General features: G+C 38.9%; 1 protein-coding gene across 1 annotated transcript; it reads right to left on the reverse strand.

Annotated features, from left to right (window-relative positions):
• Positions 1 to 7,014: 7,014 nt before the first annotated feature.
• Positions 7,015 to 20,048, reverse strand: LOC121869829 (putative nuclease HARBI1). Its single transcript, XM_042371403.1, has 3 exons — positions 19,994 to 20,048; positions 9,015 to 9,469; positions 7,015 to 8,724 (listed from the first exon to the last, which is right to left on the reverse strand). The coding sequence occupies exons 2-3, from the start codon at positions 9,450 to 9,452 to the stop codon at positions 7,927 to 7,929; spliced, it is 1,236 nt and encodes a 411-aa protein (XP_042227337.1). The 5' UTR covers positions 9,453 to 9,469; positions 19,994 to 20,048; the 3' UTR covers positions 7,015 to 7,926.
• Between the last annotated feature and the right edge of the window lie 215 nt (positions 20,049 to 20,263).

A 20,263-nucleotide genomic window follows, 5' to 3' on the forward strand; every position in this document is an offset into this window, starting at 1 on the left:
GTCACTGCTCAAGATTTATTTATTTTTTTTATTGGGCACCCCCCTACATCCTGTGTAAGGTGAAGCGCAGAAGCGTTTACAGCGCCCAACAGGGAAGCATGCTAAGTTCATGCTTGCCTTTATGTCTCATGAGTTGAGGGCATAGAAGCCTGAAGGGTCAAGGCATAGAAGCCTGAAGGGTCAAGGGCATAGAAGCCTGAAGGGTCAAGGGCATAGAAGCCTGAAGAGTCAATCGTTTTTGTCATCAAGTTATTGGAAGCTCCAACAACTTTCCCTGAATACGAATTCGCAACTTTTGATTTACAACAGGTACCTACTTTACTGCTAGGTGAACAGGGACCAATTGGGGCTAGGAAGTATGTCCAAAGAACTTTTCCACCGGCCCGGGAATCGAACCCGTGACATTTCGCTTGCGAGACAAGAGCGGTACCGCTTCTACCACCGGCGCCCCCTGCTCAAGATTGAAGAAGCCGCAAGTCCAGAAAACTGTGAGGGCAAACTTTTTCGGAGTGAGAGTTGTGAACTCGTGGAACAATCTACCAGAAAATGTTGTGACGGTACCGAGTGTGAGTTCTTTCAAGACAAGACTTGATCAACACTGGAGCGGGTTCAGGTACATTCAGGAGCCGGTGCATGCCCAGTACTTGCCAACAATGCGTAACAGAGACGTGACCGATCGTCTAAGTAGCTAACGAGCCAATCATTTGGTGAAGAGGATAAAAGTAAAGAAGTAAAAGTGAACACAACGAGACTGAACGAGTGACTGTTGACGCAGAGTATTTCTGCTCCGGGGTGGGGGTGGGGAGGGGTGTATGCACTAGCATTCATATTTAGACAAAAAGATAGTGCAAAATGAGAAATACCAGCATATATATTTATTAGTACTATTACTAATATAAATAATATAATGTGTCCTTATACAATACAGTACTGCAAACATTTACTATTTATGCTGCAATGTAATGGGCTGCAAATCTTACATTATTATTATTATTATTACTGATATTATTATTATAACAAATATTGCAAGCTCAAGGCCTCCCCTGGACCCAGGGCCCCCGACCCGGGCCCCTCGGGCACCATTGTTAATGTGGCCCTGATCACAACCCCTCGACTTTCTTGGATCGGAACAAGTTTTCAAACCAACATTGACCTATTGATCCTTATGTCTGCAACCCTACGATATCACAATATGGCACATCAAAGGGAAGGATAACGTGTTAGCCAATGCATTATCCAGAACCAGCTCATCATCACTCGTCGGGAAGTCATCTTCACTTTCATAGCCGAATCTTCCCAAGAAGATCCAACTTCAGGGGGATAGATGTGACAACTCTGTCCCCTCCTCACTCTACCACCATAACCATCACTTGCTCCAACTTGACACCAGGAGAAGAAACTGCTTCACTAAGCTACTTGTTCCCAGCGAGCACCGTTTCAGAACCAGTATCCCATCCGACTATGAGACCAGTTTCCCATATGCCTATGAGACCAAGGTATCAAGGCAAGTGTGTCTGCCTGGTAAGCTGAGTCTCTTCTCTGTGGCCTACTGTGTTCCTCTTCTCCCGGGGTGTGGATGACGAATTGTATTAAGGACTACTGCTGGTGGTGTTGTGATGGTTTGATGGTAGTGGACTACGGCATTATCCCTGGTTCCTTGTGGTTGGCCATGGCAACCTAGACTTACTACCTGAGCTGCCATTTCTCTCAGGTTTTTGAATTGTTGTATATAATATGAGTATTCAATGTTTAAATTATGAATAATTGGGTAATATTCTGGTGTTTTGATAGATGCATAGTTTTGTTTCTTTTGTTTTACTTTTGTTATTTAATGTACCTAATTAACTAACTTAATCAATACTTAATATGAATATTATTAAATTACCTAATTTACATAACAATCTTCTTATCCCTTTCATAACTTAATTTGTCTGTCACAGACAGTGATTCGTATGTGTGTGTTCCTTACTTGCTGCATCCACATATTTCAACCCCTAGATTATTCACTCTGTATTTTTACTTGTCGACTTTGCCTATCCTCAATGTTGTGGGTAGCAAGGAGGGACATCACAATAGGGAAACCACCTCTGTATCCTGAGAGAGTCAGTTACTGAGAATGGAAGTGGCAATATGGTCGATTTTGCTATTTTATAAAACTACCCACGCATCACTACTTGAGGGGCTGGCAGTGAGGGTGGTGAGCAGCAAGTCAGAGAGAGGAAAGCACCAAAGTTCTCCATTTTATTTTTGGTGCTTTGTCCACTCGGGTCATACACTCCTTATATCTAGAACAACAACTTGAATTGCCAGGTGTAAATAGTTCTTTATGCGTCCAAATGGTGATTAAATTGTGTAACTACTGTAGGTAGCAATCTGATGAATTATCTGGTGTAACCATTTCCCTATGTAAAATAATAAAAATTTCATTAAGTATGTAGTAATTTCATGATGTAACCATTTCTGATGAATTATCTGGCGTAACCATTTCCATATGTAAAATAATTAAAATTTCATCGTGTATGTTGTAATTTCAGAGAGTAACAAAATTTCATTGTTTAGTTATGTAAAATCTGATGCAGTATTATGTCAAGCTTCAGTATTAATGTAACAATCAGATGAAGTGTATGTTGTGAACATGCCTGGTGTATTATTAGGATAAAGTAACAAAATTTCTGAGGTGATTTCATGTGTATGTTGACAGAAGACCCAAGTATGAGATGTACAGGGAGTCCCCAACTAAATGACCACCAATATGAACAGGGTTAAACTAAAAATTTATAGTACTGTACTGTATTTTATTTACCAGATGACTTTTATTTACTGTATTTTATCATTCTATTTCTTCTTTTGTCTTAAATTAAGTGATTTTAGATGTATATAAGGACTTTGGCTATGATATAGTAGTATTTTAAACATTGTTCTGTAAGTACAGTATGCACACAGCAAATGTTCCAACTTACGTACAAATCCGACTTAAGAACGCCCTCCGCAATGGAACCTATTCATAACCCGGGGACCCCCTATACGTATATTGAAACAGTATTAATATTGAATTAGTTTATTTAGCTAGAAAAATACAGATACAAAGTGGACAATAAGAAATATATAGACTTGGCTGAGCCAAGTGAGAGCCTGAGCCCTCTTAGTGGTGCCTGATATATACCGTACATTTATCTCATGGAATTATTATATAACATTTAGTATAACCTGGTGTTTGTAAATGCGAATTGTTAATTTGTGTGAACGTTTTTTTTTCATGTATAGGTCATTGTCTGCACAACTCTGTTCTGGGCAGTAACCAGGTGTTTTATTTCAGTGGTGCTGGAGGCCCCCCCCCCCATAGTGTATGACAGTCAATCAAGTGTTGGTAAATCAGGTCATAATAGATTCTTTCATTGCTGTAAGAGTGAGTGACTGATGAGTGTGATACAATATACCGCACTGTTTATTGTTCATGTTTGAGGACTGTATTACCAAGGTACAGGGGGTCCAGGTTTGGGGGTAATTTTTTTCTTCTGTGAAAGATTGTATAATGGGTTTCTTCAAGGTTTAAGGTCAGTTTATCACATATTACCCAGTTCTTGACCTTACTCAATTCACTGTTTATAGTTCTCATCAAGGAATGGAGATCTGAGTGGATGGCATAAATATTACTATCATCTGTGTAATAACAAAATAATCTTGAGGTAGTATCAAAGTTTTCTATGGTGTTGCGTCACAGAAAACGGTAAACGCTTCAAAAGGGTAATTCATATGCAGGTACTGTACGTTGTTTTGTATGAATTATACTAGAGTTCATTCATATAATCTTAAGTTTGTATATAGATGGTATTAAGTGAGAATTCAAGGTGCCAATATGGTGGTTGGGAAGACCCAATTGGTACTTAATAGTGTAATATTGTGAATAAGTGTAACAGTGTCTGAAGGTTATTTTTTTATGTCTGTATAAGTTTATAAATACTTAACTCATGCGACAGTACAGTATTTTCTCCATTTAGCGAACTAATTCAAGCCAACTCTTTCCGTTAGATCAAAATTTCCACTAAATCGAATTTCCTTTATTTTCGTTCAATACTATACCAAACTATTTCACTAACTTGAGCATGATTTCCTTCAATTCTGCACCAAATGTGCCAAACATCGCTTGGCGTGTCGGATTTGTTTACATCCGTTCAGTCTGTGTCCTGCTGCCACTGTGTGTATTGTTCACTGCTACCTCTCGGTCAACTACACTGAAGCACCTTAGCTTTTGTCTTTATTCAAGACCTCTTCAGAGGCAACTGAATTTAGAGGGATTGAGAGAGGCTAATATACACCGAGTGACCTTACATAACGTCAGGTCAGGTCAATACATGGGATCCACTAATCCACACACCACCTCCACCACAAGCAAAAGAAGAGCTTATAAAAAAATGGGTGACATAACAACAGGTCAGGTCAAAAACATAAGACCCACTAATCATCTACCCTACATCCACCTCAAATGCTTTCAAAGCATATTTAACCTGAGGCTAGTTATTATTCATTAATTAATACACCAACACCATAACATCACACACACAACATGAGTACAGTAATACGTTGCTTATATTATGGTTTTTCACAAGGAAAAGTCTGTATAATTAACCCCAGTGGTCAGAAAAAAGTCATAATACTGTATAAGCAACAAATTACTACACTCATTTTGTACTCAAATGTACTATGGTAAAGGACTGCATTTAAAAGAAATTGTGATCTGTTGGTTCAGCATTACCCCATTGATATTGAGACCAGCTTGGGTGATGAAATGGTTCACGTTGCATCCTATGTTGCTGCTCGTATGAATGATTTCTGTAACAGAACTGAAAATCAAGACTTCAGCATTCAACTGATCACATACCAGATACTTTCACGACACGGATTGAGAGATGTCTTTGTTAATGAGGAAATAGCTTACTGAATGTATCTTTGTCTCATGGTGTCTAACTGTACCGTTGAATGCAGCTTTTTAAAATCGAAACTGAACAAAGATGAAGCACGAGCAAAAATTAAGCAAAAGTGCCTGAATATGCTCTCACTGATGTACAGAGAAACTGACATTTTGCAGGAATTTAGTTTTGATGTAGTAAAACCTCGATAAAATTAAGTATGTTTTAAGAAATGGGGAAGATTAATAAAAAAAAAAGATGAAATGAACAACACTTACTGAATACTGTACAGTGATCTAATCAGATCTGCTACAGGCCTACCGAGAACTAAGACACTTGAGTATGTAAGCAGGGTGGGGCTGATCAGGTGTTGCTGCATTCATCAGGTTTATTTATTTATTGATTCAGTATTATATTCTTATATGATTGGCATTTTATGGTTTATTGTTCATCATGATTAATATAACATCTTCAGTAATAGAGAAAAAATACAATACTGTATGTACAGTACAGTGATTTGTAATATAACTTAAAAATAAAAGGATAAGTTGTATCAGAAGGTTATTTACTCAAGATGTGTTCGTGTGAGAGCTTGCAGTAACTATAGCACTATATATAGTATTTGATAGAAGATACCATCCTAACAATGTTATTTACTACCTTTGAGTGATACATGATGACTCAATTTGGCTACTGGTACACTTAACTGATTAATGAATAAACCAGGGTATAAGCAAATGCATAATACTATACACTACAATATTACTTATTAAGTGACGATAAATACACTACAATAATATTTATTAAGTGGTGATAAATACACTACAATAGTATTTATTAAGTGATGATAAATACACTGCTGCACTGTGCTAATTTATTAAGTGTTAAAAACAGACACTGTGGTAAGCAGCTAAAGGCAGCAGCTCACTGGGAACTTTCCTCCAAACACGTTTGGCAAACATGGTCCAGCCAGCAAAACAAGGAGAAGTTTAACGTTACACTGGGATGTTGTGTTTGTGCATCTGCCCAACGCAACGGAAGCAACAAAAAAACATCAAGATGAGATTCGCCATGGATACCGTTACTACAGCCAAGGCCTTGCAGGATTGTGCTATAATTCATAAATTACTGAAGCTAGCGAGGTGCCTACAAAAGCTAAAGAAAAGGCAACGGGTGCATCGTGAAATGAGTGGCGGTGGTTGACTGTTCAAAGAAGACCCTGAATAATGATTTAATAATACCAAAGAAGTTTTAACTGACATATAAATAAATGTATGTCACTGTTTATGTGTTATATTTTAAATTATTATTGTTTCATCAATTTTTACTTGAAATTATAGGAAGGTCATTTGAGCACTAATCCGGCCAGCAAAGATCCCCGCCAAACCGGTCCATTTTTCGCAACAGCAAAAAATCCTGCTATTTGCTGTGCCGTCAAGCCAGCAGCTAGCAAAATGGGCAACATGTTTGGAGGAAAGTGCCTGGTGTGCTGCTGCTGCCTTATACTTATCAGCTGTCTGCCCTTTGTAAACAAATGACTTATGGTGTTGAGTTAGGGATTCTTTTCTCAGGAAAGCTGATTCTTCGAGGATAATATTTTTTCAACCTAGCATCAAATGATCCTAAATTATCTGACAATTATGGTGAAATTGCATAAAGAAGTGTTGAAGGAATCTTGGGCGAGAGAAGGGGAGGAATCCATCCACCCATGCTACCTCCTTCACCTCCCCTCCCCTCTGCTAGCTGCTCCCAGATATACACTCTTCTTCCACATACAATATACTCCAACACTTATTTGTTCTTATTTTTATCTTTATAGTACTGTATAGTATACAGTTTTCTCTTTATTCATAAGACAAATTCTGTGGCTGCATACATACAACACTTTACCCAGAGAGTTCTGTTTCATATTTTTTAGTGTTAATGTAATATTTTTTAATAACCTTGTTATACACTTATAAACCTTAGTTGTTGAAGTGCAGTACAGTACTAACATAACAACAACTGATTTTCTTTAGTCCGATTTATCGAGGGTCTATTAATTGGAGATTTTGCAAACTAGAAAGCTCAAAAGGTGAAAAAGTTAAAAAGTTAAAAAATTAGTCCAGAAATGGAAATCTCTTTAATTTTTGTTATGTTTTATTTGCCTCTAACATTATATTCCAACTAGTTTTATTCACTTTTAGCAAATTAAAAATACAGTGGTAAAGTAATTTTATGTTTTGTTTATATTCTTTACCAAATTCCATATACAGTACTACAAGTATTATGATAACCAAGCCTGTGTATAGTGTTAAAAAAATGCATAAATTTTTGAAAAGGGCCCCAAACAGAATTAGCCTCAGGCCCCAAGTACACTTAATCTGCCCCTGGTTGTGTTGTTAACAGGAAAGATTTTTCTATTTTAAAAACATTGGGTAGAGTGATCCAGACCTAAAATGCACCCTTAGAAATGCATCTGCCAGCCCACGAGGCTAGAGGGAAGAACTTGGGTGGTTGATAGGTCTGGTCCACTATTCCAGCATTTCTGCTTATAGAAGGGGTGCTCTCAGTGAGAGATATGGCTGAGCGGGAGGGGTCAGGGAACACTTGGCGATGCAACCTGCATAGAAAGACCATGAGAGATGTCAAGAGGATGATATACATATGCTTGAGTGAGCTCAAATGAGAATGGTGAGGTGAATGTGCAAGAAAAGAAATGCTGTTCATAGCTATTAGGGCAGTTGAGTATTGAGAGTACTGTACACTACTTTACTATTTTGGTGATTTTTTGCATAATTAAGCCGAGATGATTTGGGCATGTGGAGAAAAAGAATGTGACCAATTTGGCAAAAATGCATGAGCCTAAATGTGGGGGGATCAGTGGTAGGTCAAGAATGAGATGAGGAGAGGCTGTTAAAATGACAGTTAAGAACCTGACAAAAGGCTGCAAGAGACTGTGTAGCATGGAGAGTTACCATCAGGTAATTGCTATAAAACATTAATGATGATGGAGATTACAAAGTCACAAAGTGAATCATCAATCTTGATATATCATACGCTCCTGACATGACATTGCACCATCCCTGGTGAAATATTGCATGAACATTTCTCGCACTTCCTCAGCCTGTTTACTACACTGCCTGTTGTGTCTTCTTTCCAGATCAAAGACAGTAGATTCATCTGTACTTGGCACAGTGCCAGCAACATTGTCACATTGGTCAATTAAAGCATATAAATCACCAACTGATCTTTGCAAATAATTATGCAAAATGCAACAGGCCAAAACAACTACATCTATGTTTTCTAAATTCAAATTAATCGGTTTAGTGAAAATTTTGAATCGAGAAGACATAATGCCAAACACATTTTCAACTACATGATGGGCTCTTGACACTCTGTAGTTAAAGACTCTACGATCATGAGTCAACTCACCCTGACTGAACGGTGACATAAAATCTTTACGAAGGGCAAATGCTTCATCACCAACAAAAACAAATGGAAGCACAGACATGGAATTTTTGGGTTTTCTACCTGGTGGTATTTTCAAGTTATTGTCACACAGTCTCCTATAAAATGCTGTATTTTCCATCACTCCACCATCGGGCACATGTCCATTGGTTCCAAAATCACACATAATGAACTCGTATTTGGCATTGACAATCGCCATTAGCACTAAGCTATGACTTCCTCTGTAGTTGAAGTAGTCAGAGCCAGCTCCATTTGGTGGAACTATTGCCACATGTTTTCCACCCACAGCTCCCAAGCAATTTGGGAAGTTCCACTTTTCATGGTATTCATTGGCTATTTGTTTCCATTCATCTTCACTGTCTGGAAACTGAAATAAACTCCAATTAATCGTACCGCTAAACAATTTGCATGAACAAAATTCTGGCGGTAGGCAGCACATGAAAGAAAAATGTAATACAGTACTGTAATATGAATGAGTTAAGTTTACTGGCAATATTTTCATTATTTAAGAAAGTAAACACTTAAATGTATGTCATAATTATATATTAATGTTTCACAGTGTTTTATTTTTTCTCATTTATGACTACTGCTAAGAACGGTTATATACATAGGGCTCATGAACAAATAAAGGAAATACAATAAGCCTGATTTACTTACTTTCATAAAATCCTTTTTTAATGTATTCCAAATTGCGAGGCAAGTTTCAGGAATAATCTGACTGAGTGCCGAGGAAGAGATTGCAACCGAAGATTTCAAATCTTCATAGGATTGTCCACTAGCTAGAAACCTTAATGTAGCTGACAGTCTTTCATGAGGTGTTATTGCTCTCCTCATGCATGTATCTTGTTTTTCTATCATTGGAGTAACCAGTGACAAAAGTTGAAAATATGTACCTTCATCCATCCTCAGATATTTAAACAAGTCTCCAGGCTCTACTCTCATTTCACTCAGAAGAGCAGTATTTGTAAGTTGTTCTCTTCTGAGAAAGCAATTCTTTGCCCATCGCTTTCTTGTGATCTTTTTCTTTTTTCTGGACAGAGCCACAACACACAAGCCCAACAGGTTCAGTTCATCGTCACTGAGTGGAGACGCCATATCTTCATATCTTGTTCCTGACAAATCCACAACGGAATGAAGCCAATAAGTTCAGTCGGAATGAACAGTTTGCACAAACTGGAATTCCAAAGTCCAACTGACAGAATGAACTGAGCATGGGTGAGGTCCTTTAGAAAAAGAGGTGAGCAGTGCAACCATAAACTGTTGTAAATACAAAATAAGAAACCACACGTTATTGTATTATTGAAACACTCAACGCATGATACAGTACTGCATTTATACAATACACAAAAGACTAAAGCCTATTGTTTGGATACAACTAACTACAGTATATAATATACCAAATGCATTTGTAATCATACACTGCCTAACCCTCTAATAATGTATTAAATATAACAAACAACAAACCAAATGCAATTGTATTAAATTTAAACTTTACTGGAGAACATAATGTAGTACAGGTCTCCCTCACTTTACGAACGTTCGATACAAAAAATTCGCTTATATGAATTTTCAATTTTTATATTTCCTTCTCACTACAGTCTCTCCTCGACTTACGACAAGGTTCCGTCCCGACGACCAGGTCGCAAGTCGAATTGGTTGTAAGTCGAAAAGGCGAAAATAATACATGGAAAATCTAAAATGGATGTCTCTTTTTCTTCTCAGCACCACAAAACTCTCACTTTTAAGCTAGCCAGCCATTTTAAAGGGAATTACAAAGGGGAGGGGAGGTAGTACGTTTGACAGTTGGCACAGGCCCAGGTCTAACGCGTGTATATTTATCAGTTCTTAAGTGACTAAGCTTCTCTCTTATAAAAAGCCAGTGAAATGACCTGAGTGAATATAATTTACATTGCTGGGATTCTTGTAAGATACTGATTAATTTAAATATAAACATGCTATAATTTGCACTAGACATAACAATTTTAGTACCATAATCAAATTAGTACATGTACACTCCAGCTTTGCACTAATTAATTTTTTCTTTTACGTTTCTTTTAGTATGGTGTGTGCATGTAAATGGATGAAAATAAATTAAGAAATTTATGTAAATCTACCCAAAATTACAGTTGAAAAACTTTATATTATAAAATGTACTACAGTACTGTACACAAATGTACAACAATTTTTATCTCTTCAGCAAAATATATGACGTTTATATTCAAATTATTGGCTGTCTTACAAGGATTCCAGCAATGCAAATTATAATCTCCTAACTTTAGTCTGAGATATTATACAAGATAAAAACTGTAAGCCTAAAACCCTGGCTGGGGGAGGGGGAGGGAGGGAGGGAGGGAGGGAGGGAGGGAGGAGGAGGAGGGAGGGAGGGAGGAGGGACAGAGCCAGCCAGCCAGCAAGGGGTGGGGGGGTTGAGGTAATATGTTTGACAGTTTGAGCCGAAGGTCTTTGTGTGTTTATTTAACAGTCCTACTAAGCTTCTCTCATTTTAAAATTCCAGTGCAATGACCTGGGAGAATATAATTTACATTGCTGGGATTCTTGTAAGATACTGATTAATTTGAATATAAACATGCTGTAATTTGCACTAGACATAACAAGTTTTGTACCGTAATCAAATTAGTACATGTACACTCCAGCTTTGCACTAAAGTCATGTACTGTATTTCTTTTACGTTTCTTTTAGTGTGGTGTGTGCATGTAAATGGATGAAAATAAATGAAGAAATTTATGTAAATCTACCCAAAAGTACAGTTGAAAAACTATATATTATAAAATGTACTACAGTATTGTACATTATTGTACTACATTTTTTATATCTTGAGCAAAATATATGACGTTTATATTCAAATTAATCTCTGTCTTGCAAGGATTTCAGCAATGCACATTATATTATCCTAACTATAGTCTGAAATATTATATAAAATAAACACCTTAAAGCATAAAGAAATCACCAATCTTTTGTCTGGGAACACAAGGAGGGAGGCAAGGAGGGAGGTAGCCAGCGAGCGTGGGGAGAGGGGGGGAGAGGGGTGGAGCAGGGGGGGCGGAGGGAGGTGAGGTGACAGAGTGTCTGGTGTTTGTTTATTTTTTTGAGATAAGATTTGACAGTTGGCGCTGAAGGCCTGTGTGGTTATTTACCATTCCTTAAGAGTGACTAAGCTCTTCTCATAATTTGCCATCCAAACGACCTGGGTGAATATAACTTACATTGCTGGGATTCTTGTAAGATAGTGATGTATTTGAATACCTGTATAAACAATCTATATTTGCAATAGACATAACAATTTTAGTTCTGTAATCATTTAGTACACGTACAATACAGGTTTACACTAGGTCCATTGTTAACCGAGGGACCACTGTATTGCAGTGTACTTGTGCTGTACAATATTGACCAAATTCACTTGATAACGTACACAACTAATGGTTGGTAAAACTTGTCAAGTAAGTGAGAGCCAAGTCTGTCAGTATGAGTGGCAAGTGTGAGTGCTTGTGTCCCCCATTATATGAGTCCGTTTTCTCTCGCTTCAGGACGCCTGAGTCCGTTTTCTCTTAATCTTAGAGTGCAGTGCACCAGAGACTTCATTATTCCTTAGTAATGACACAGAATTTGAAATTGTAACCCCAATTGCAACTGGGGTTGCAATTGTTGAGGCAACTATATATAACTGATTACAGCAAATGTGTTATTGTCAATTTGTAGGTGAAAGATTTTATCCTCAATAGATGTAGGTTAACATTACACCTGGAGGCAAATGCTTACTAAAGTCTAAGGAAGGATATTCCTTTAACACATAATATCTGGCCAGTTTGGGAAGGATCATCGTGTCTCCGTCAGGGGGTCGTGGAGTGGTGGTCCAGCAGGCGTCACGGAAGTGATTTTTTATTTTTATTTTTGCCACGGATGTACTGTATATGCGATCGGACTTTGTTCAGTTGGACATTAACCGGCGCATGACTGTGTGTGTGTGTGTGTGTGTATATATATATATATATATATATATATATATATATATATATATATATATATATATATATATATATATATATATATATATATATATATATATATACATATATATATGGACATGATGATGTTTCCCTTTTCCTGTGTGATTTTATCAATATATATATATATATATATATATATATATATATATATATATATATATACACAGTCAACCCTCACTTACGCGGTCCCACATTCACGTTACGCGGTGCCCTGCCAGAACCTAACGTGCTCACATTACGCGGTGCGTGAACCCCATTACGCGGAGAGTGTCCGGCGCGACGCTATTTTTAGATTCGCCCCACCCGCCTGCCTGCCTGCCTGTGCTCTCGCCTCGCCTCTCCCTCCTCCTCCCGCTTGGGCAAGCAGCTAGCAGTGGGTTGCGCAGTGTGTGTGTCTTTATTCTTGTTCCTCACTAGCGTCATATGGCGTGTCCCGGACTGTGATTGGCCATGCATCCCCCCTGCTGGCTGTGAGTGGCTAAGAAATGTTGCGTGTCCACCGGGGGAGGGGGAGGGAGGAAGACGATCCTTGACCCTAGCACGCGCCCAGTTTCACATCCTCCGCCAGACCGTGTAGCGTGCATCCATTGTTCTCTAAAATGGCTTCCGCGGTTCACCACCCCAGAAGGCAACCACTGGTTGTGACACTAAGCCAAAAGAACCGGCGTTCTTAAGCAGCGAGGTGAAGTATACCATCATCCAAGAGTTGGAGAAAAGGAACAAGGCAGGATTGGTTAGCGGCATCAGCATGGTGTGAATGAATCTCGTTCAAACAATAAAGAAAGGATACAGCCAAGATAAAGGCACATAGAAGATCACCTAAGTCTACAGAGTGTATGATCAATATTTTTACGACCACGGTGCTTCTCGAACCAGAAAAAATTACTTGTGAAGGTGCTTGTTCATCAGGCGGAACATGGCGGTCGACCTTGGCGCTCTGTTAAGGACTACATGCGTGAACTGTACATGGCAGTGAATTCTGGGGGTTTGATCGGAACAAGATCACCAATATATAAACATTGGTGGTGAAGAAGCGGTGCTGACCGTGCTGCAGCTAGGGAATTTCCTCCGTTTGGAATTATGGAGGAAGGACAGTACACCGACAACCAGGTGTTTAGCATGGGCCGAATCTGGTCTTTTCTGGAAAAAGCTACCTTCCAATTCGCCGTTGTAAAGAATGCCAGCAGCAAGATTGAGGGCGGAAGATGCAGAAGGACGCATCACCGTCTTGTTACCGCAATGCCTCCGGTACTGATAGCTCAAGTTGCTTAATTTTTACAGTGTAAAACCGCCGCGCATACCTGCTTACCGGATATGAAACCAGCTAAATGTCCCACTGTGACCGCCGCGTAAAGTGGATGTTCTCTACACTGTCTCTCTGGTTTTGATGACTGTTTTTGTTTCCCGATGTGAAGAAATTCTGTGAGCAACAAGTGTGCCATTCAAGATTTTGTTGCTGCTGGACAGCGCGCAGGACACTCGCCTACTGTTAGATGTTCACTAACATCAAAGTGATGCTTCCTTCATAACATACGTCTATGACCCACGGCCCGCCGGACAGAGAGTTAATCTGTAATGTAAGCACCATTCTCTCTGAAAAATTAAACTCACAGGCGACTACACCAACACCAAGGAAGGATTGCGCCAACCTGGAGTGACACCACCACCGATAGCAAGCCCGAAAGAAGATGAGGATCAACAGTTGGCACAGCAATAAGCCTGTTCAAACAATTCTGGAAGTATTTAACTATCAAAGCTGTATGGACTTCTTGGTGGAGTCATGGGATCAGCTGTCTATTGCTACAATTCGTCATAGGAGACATGTGTTGCATGGAATACCAGGTGAGGAAGGAGGAGTCAATCTGTGACTGGTGAGAGTTCAGACTGTTGCGGTAACGGTGGACCTTGCCAGAGAAACTCGCGAACTGTTACAGGTTACTTCTCCGAGACCACCAGCGGCGACATCCTGGAGGTGATAATGGGAACCTGATGCAGCTACCGAGGAGATGGTAGATGATGATGATGGCGGCGTCAGTGAAGAGAGGGAGGTGGTCGTCATCCCAAGAAAGAACAACACTTATCCTAGTAATGTTAGGGGTGCCGCTCAGTGTATCGAGAAAGCCAAAGCTCCTCCTTTCAAATAGCCCTGGCCTTAAACAGGTATGAAATTTTCACTAGCTATTTGCAGACTATGGAGCCCTACGTAGGGTGTATCACGACAACATCAACGCCAGCATCAGCCAAATCATAACAATTTTCTTCACCCATAACCCACGCCCAGCCAGCCCAAGCCAGTGATGGTGACAGTAGAAGATGACTTTGAGGATTTGTCAGGAAGCCCTGACAACTGTAAGTGACGATGATGGTGATTCTGCCTAGTAATAGTGATTCACCTGAGGGCCGATAATCTGCCCTCTGCTAGTCCAGCCTCCATCCCGTGTACTGCCCATCTCTTCTACTACCGTAAGTGTTCCACATAACTTAGTTTTCTAAACTACTTATTTTTCCTATATTTAACCTTTATTTTTCTAACTAACCTCTTCTATATTACTTGTTTTTCATACCATCATAAAGAGTTAGATAAATTTTACTACAACATAGTTGTATTAATAGAGTCAAAAAGTGGAGTTTGAGGGATAAATAGGACTCTATTTCAATTAATCCATATGTTATGTTATTCACTTTAAGCGTTTCTCCACTTTCGAGGACCCTGCGAGGTTACATTAACTTAGCGTAAAAGTGAGGGTTAACTATATATATATATATATATATATATATATATATATATATATATATATATATAATCCCATATGTTATGTTATTCACTACAGCGTTTCTCACTTTCCGAGGACCTAGGTTACATTAACGCGTAAAGTGAGGTTGACTATATATATATATATATATATATATATATATATATATATATATATATATATATATATATATATATATATATATATATATATATATATATATATATATATATATATATATATATATATATATAGAAAAGGGATGGAAAAATCCTGCACCAGCGAGTAGAGACTTCATGGCGGTTATGCGTCATTGTCGCGGAAAGAGGACTTCTTCTCTGCACACTCCATGGCATCCTTAATATCACTACGAGCTTAAACTATGTTCTTGAATGACGCCTTTCTTCCTCCTCTTCACTGGCGTGTTCTTCTTCCAACATCTGGTCGGCAGTCACTTCAGGATCTCGATCACCTCCAGGATGTCGTCGTTGGTAGTCTCGGAGAAGCCTAGAACTGCAACAGTCTCGCAGCTTCTCTGCAAGGTCCACTGCTACTGCAACATTCTGAACCTCACCAGTCACAGATTGGCTCCTCCTCTCACCTGGTATTCCATGCAACACATGTCTCCATGCGTGACAATTGTAGCAATAGACAGCTGATCCATGACTCCACCAAAGTCCACAGCTTTCTTGATGTTAAATACTCTCAGAATTGTTTGAAGAGTATTTTTGCTGTTCAACTGTTGATCCTCATCTTCTTCGCTCTTGCTTTCTGGTGGTGTCACTCAGGTTCATAACTCTTCCTGGTGTTGGTGTAGTCGATTCAGAGCTGGTTTTTGTTGAGAATGCAGCTTTTACATTACAGATTAACTCTTGGTCCATGGGCTGTAATATAGACGTAGTGTTGGGAGGAAGGAAGACCACTTTTCGTTGGGGTGGCGATCTAACAGTAGGGGTGTCCTGGTCGTTGTCCAGCAGCAACAAAATATTGAATGGCACATTCTGTCGCTCCAGAATTTTTTTACATCGGAACAAACAGTCATCAAACCAGGAGAGGACAGTGTAGAGAATATCCGCTTCGTCGCGGTCAGCCAGTGGACATTTAACTTGGTCATGTCCATGGTTTTGTAGGCGTCTTGACTGCGTGCTGTGTGGATCACCGATAACAGGCTACAGGTGCGGAGGCATTGGTGGTAAACCGGGACGGTCGTTCATTCCATCTTCACTGAATCCTGCTGGCATTCTTCTAGCGAAGGACTTGGAAGGTAGCTTTTTCCAGAAAAAGACCAGATTCGTCCATGTTAAACACCGAGTAGATCACTGTACTGTCCTTCCTCCATAATCTCACGTAAAAACAGAAATTCGAGCATAACGATCAGCGCAGCTTCTTCACCACCAATGTTTATATTGGTGATCTTGTTCAGATCTTAAACCTCTGTAACCACCCAGAGGAAGCATTAAGGGTTTGGGCTCTGTAATTCCCATCTTCGTGCCACTGCGATGTACAGTTCGTGCATAGTCCTTAACAGAAGCGGCGTGTCGGCCGCCATGTTCCGTCGCGCCCTGGCCGAAATTACCTCACAAGTAATTTTTCTGTCTTGAGAAGCACCTGGTTGTGAAAATACTTGATCATAAAACTGTAGACTTTGTGATCTTCATGTGCTCGCTTTGTCTTGGCTGCATCCTTTATTGTTGAATCGTAGATTCATTCACACCATGCTGGCGTAAATCAACCTGCCTTGTTCTTTCTCAACTCTTGGATGATGGTATACTTCACCTCGTTGCTTAAAGGCGTCGTGCTTCTTTGGCTTAGTGCCGCTGGGTCCAGGTAATGAAAGGTTTCTCTCTGGGGTGGTGGTCGGCGGAAACCATTCTGGAACAATGGATCTTGGCGTTTACGGTGTGGCCTTGAGGGATGAAACTGCGGCTAGGTCAAGCGTCTTTCCTCCCTCCCCCCCTCCCGGTGGACACATCATAATACTTTTAGCCAATTCACGCTAGCAGCAGAGTAGGGATGCATGGCCAATCACAGGTCTGATCGTCATATGGCGTCAGTGATAACATAACAAAGACACACACTGCATAACCTTACGCCCGCTTACCCAGGAGGGAGGGAGGAGGGCGAGCAGCACAGGCAGACGGGCGGGTGGGGCGAATCTAAAAAATAGCGTCGCCCGGACACTCTCCGCGTAATGGGTTACATGCAGCGTAATTTGAGCACGTGAGGTTCTGGCAAGGCACAGTGCGTTAGAGCCGGAATGCAGGTGATACAGACTAAGGAGACATACATAACAAGGCATATATATACAGTAATGGAGGGTGAGATCAAGTCCACAATGATCAGGTCACTAGGTAGTGACCCTACTAATCTTCAAAAACACCGCAGCAGTCGGTGGTCAGGTCAGAGGGTAAGATGACCCAACCTTCTCACCTGGTTAGAGCATGACTGTAAATTGCTTTACTAGACTGTCTGATCCACAGAATGAGTAACACCTTTAAGTTCAGTATTTATAGGAAACCTACTAATGTGTGTTCATACATTCATTATTATTCTGCCCACCATAATAGAGTCAAACAGTCATTATTTTCATCAATGTTTTTACGTGCTTTGAGAATTTGGCCGGAATTCATTGATGAGAATATAATTATATCTATAATATTGGCTTAAACCTTAAGTATCCTAGATCCTTTATAGACAAATGTCCTTGAGAAATCTTTTTATAGAACCGATCCCAAGCCCACCCATGACCATAAGAATCTCTTAGTATTACCATTTCACAAAAATTTCTCTCAAATTCCTTTACAACTAAAACCTGGAACGTCAATGAAAGTTAAAAACTCATGCACTGTTAAACAAATGTTAATCAAGAACTCCCCCAACAATACAGGTGGCAGCATTTATAAGGTTCCTTGCAAGGAATGTAATATGTTTTACTTAGGCCAGACAGGTAAAGATCTTGTAACTAGACTTAAACAACATTAATATAGTGTTAAGACAGGCCAGGAATCCAATGCTCTGTTTGTTCATTTAAGGGATAATAAGCATTGCATTGACTGGGATAATGCCTCCTCAATATTATCTTGTAATTCACTTAACAGTAGGAACATTATAGAATCCAGTCTCTTTAAACATACCGAATCCGTCAACATGAATTTGAGTAATGGTATGTTCAAACTGGATAATTTCATAATTCAGAAGATTTCCAACCAGGTGAGAAGGTTGGGTCATCTTACCCTCTGACCATCCGACTGCTGTGGTGTTTTTGAATTAGTAGGATCACTACCTAGTGACCTGATCATTGTAGACTTGATCTCACCCTCCTCTACTGTATATATTTGCCTTGTTATATGTCTCCTTAGTCTGTACTCACCCTGAAGATGTGAATTACAAAGTTCTTGAACTTCTTTGTTTCTTTTCCTTGTAGTTATCATATACCTGGATCACACACACCTACAATGTTTACTTGTATATATATATATATATATATATATATATATATATATATATATATATATATATATATATATATATATATATATATATATATATATATATATATATATATATATATATATATGTATATATATATATATATATATATATATATATATATATATATATATATATATATATATACATACATACATACATACATACATACATACATACATACATACATACATACATACATACATACATACATACATACATACATACATACATACATACATACATACATACATACATACACATACATACATACATACATACATACATACATACATACATACATACATACATACATACATACATACATACATACATACATACATACACATACATACATACATACATACATATATATATATATATATATATATATATATATATATATATATATATATATATATATATATATATATATATATTTTTGAGTCCATATACCACGGACTTTGAACATATAATCACGACCTCACCAGCAAGGAGCTCGAACCTGACCTACCGGTGTGACTAGAGCACCGGCTGGGCCACAAGAACCTAAAAGCAGTTCCCAGACTCTGTTATATTTCACACAAAGCCTGTTCATCGAGCTGATAGCGCCCGTGAACCTCATTGAAACTGCCCGTGCCTCTTATGTGGTGTCAGTAGCATTTTGAATCCAGCTGGTATGAAAGCAGCAGTACATATATATACTTCATTTTAGTCACACCCAGTAGGTCGAGGTTCGATTCCTTGCTGGTGAGGTCGTTGATTATATGTTCAAAGTCCGCGTGTTATATGGACTAAAAATGAAGTATATACATGTACCTCGCGTTTCATACCAGCTGGATTCGGTAAAATGCTACTGACTCCACATAAGAGGCACGGGCAGTTTCCCAATGAGGTTCACGGCGCCATCAGCTCGATGAACAGGCTTTGTGTGAAATATAACAGAGTCTAGAACTGCTTTTAGTGTCCTTGTGGCCTAGCCGGTAAGCGTTCCCTAGTCACACCCAGTAGGTCGAGGGTTCGATTCCTTGCTGGTGAGGTCGTTGATTATATGTTCAAAGTCCGCGTGTTATATGGACTAAAAATGAAGTATATATATATATATATATATATATATATATATATATATATATATATATATATATATATATATATATATATATATATATATATATATATATATATATATATATATATATACACACACACACAGTATACAGTCTCTCCTCAACTAACGATGGGGTTCCGCCCCGACGACCAGGTCATAAGTCGAAAAGGCAAAAATAATACATAGAAATTCTACAATGAAATACAGTACAGTAAAAGTAATTAACAATGAAAAATGAATAAAGTGTTACTGTGCACTTACCTTTAATGTAGTCAGCTGAATGCACACGGGGCCTCAATAATTTTTTAATTAAGCATGGAGACTACATTAATTGGATGAAGCAGAGGAGGAGACAGGGCTGGGTGGGTCATCAAGTTTGCTTTCTTCAGACAGGCTAACATACTCGCTTAATGAAGGTATTGGATCATCTTTAGGGAGTGAAGAGGCAGCACTGGTGGGGCGTGAGGCAGCAGTGGCGGACTTCTTAAAATATATGTTCAATTCAGACTGCTCAGATTTCCTTTTCTTTTC

This window comes from Homarus americanus, unplaced genomic scaffold (assembly GCF_018991925.1).
Source record: "Homarus americanus isolate GMGI-L3 unplaced genomic scaffold, GMGI_Hamer_2.0 scaffold32583, whole genome shotgun sequence".
Lineage (NCBI taxonomy): Eukaryota > Metazoa > Arthropoda > Malacostraca > Decapoda > Nephropidae > Homarus > Homarus americanus.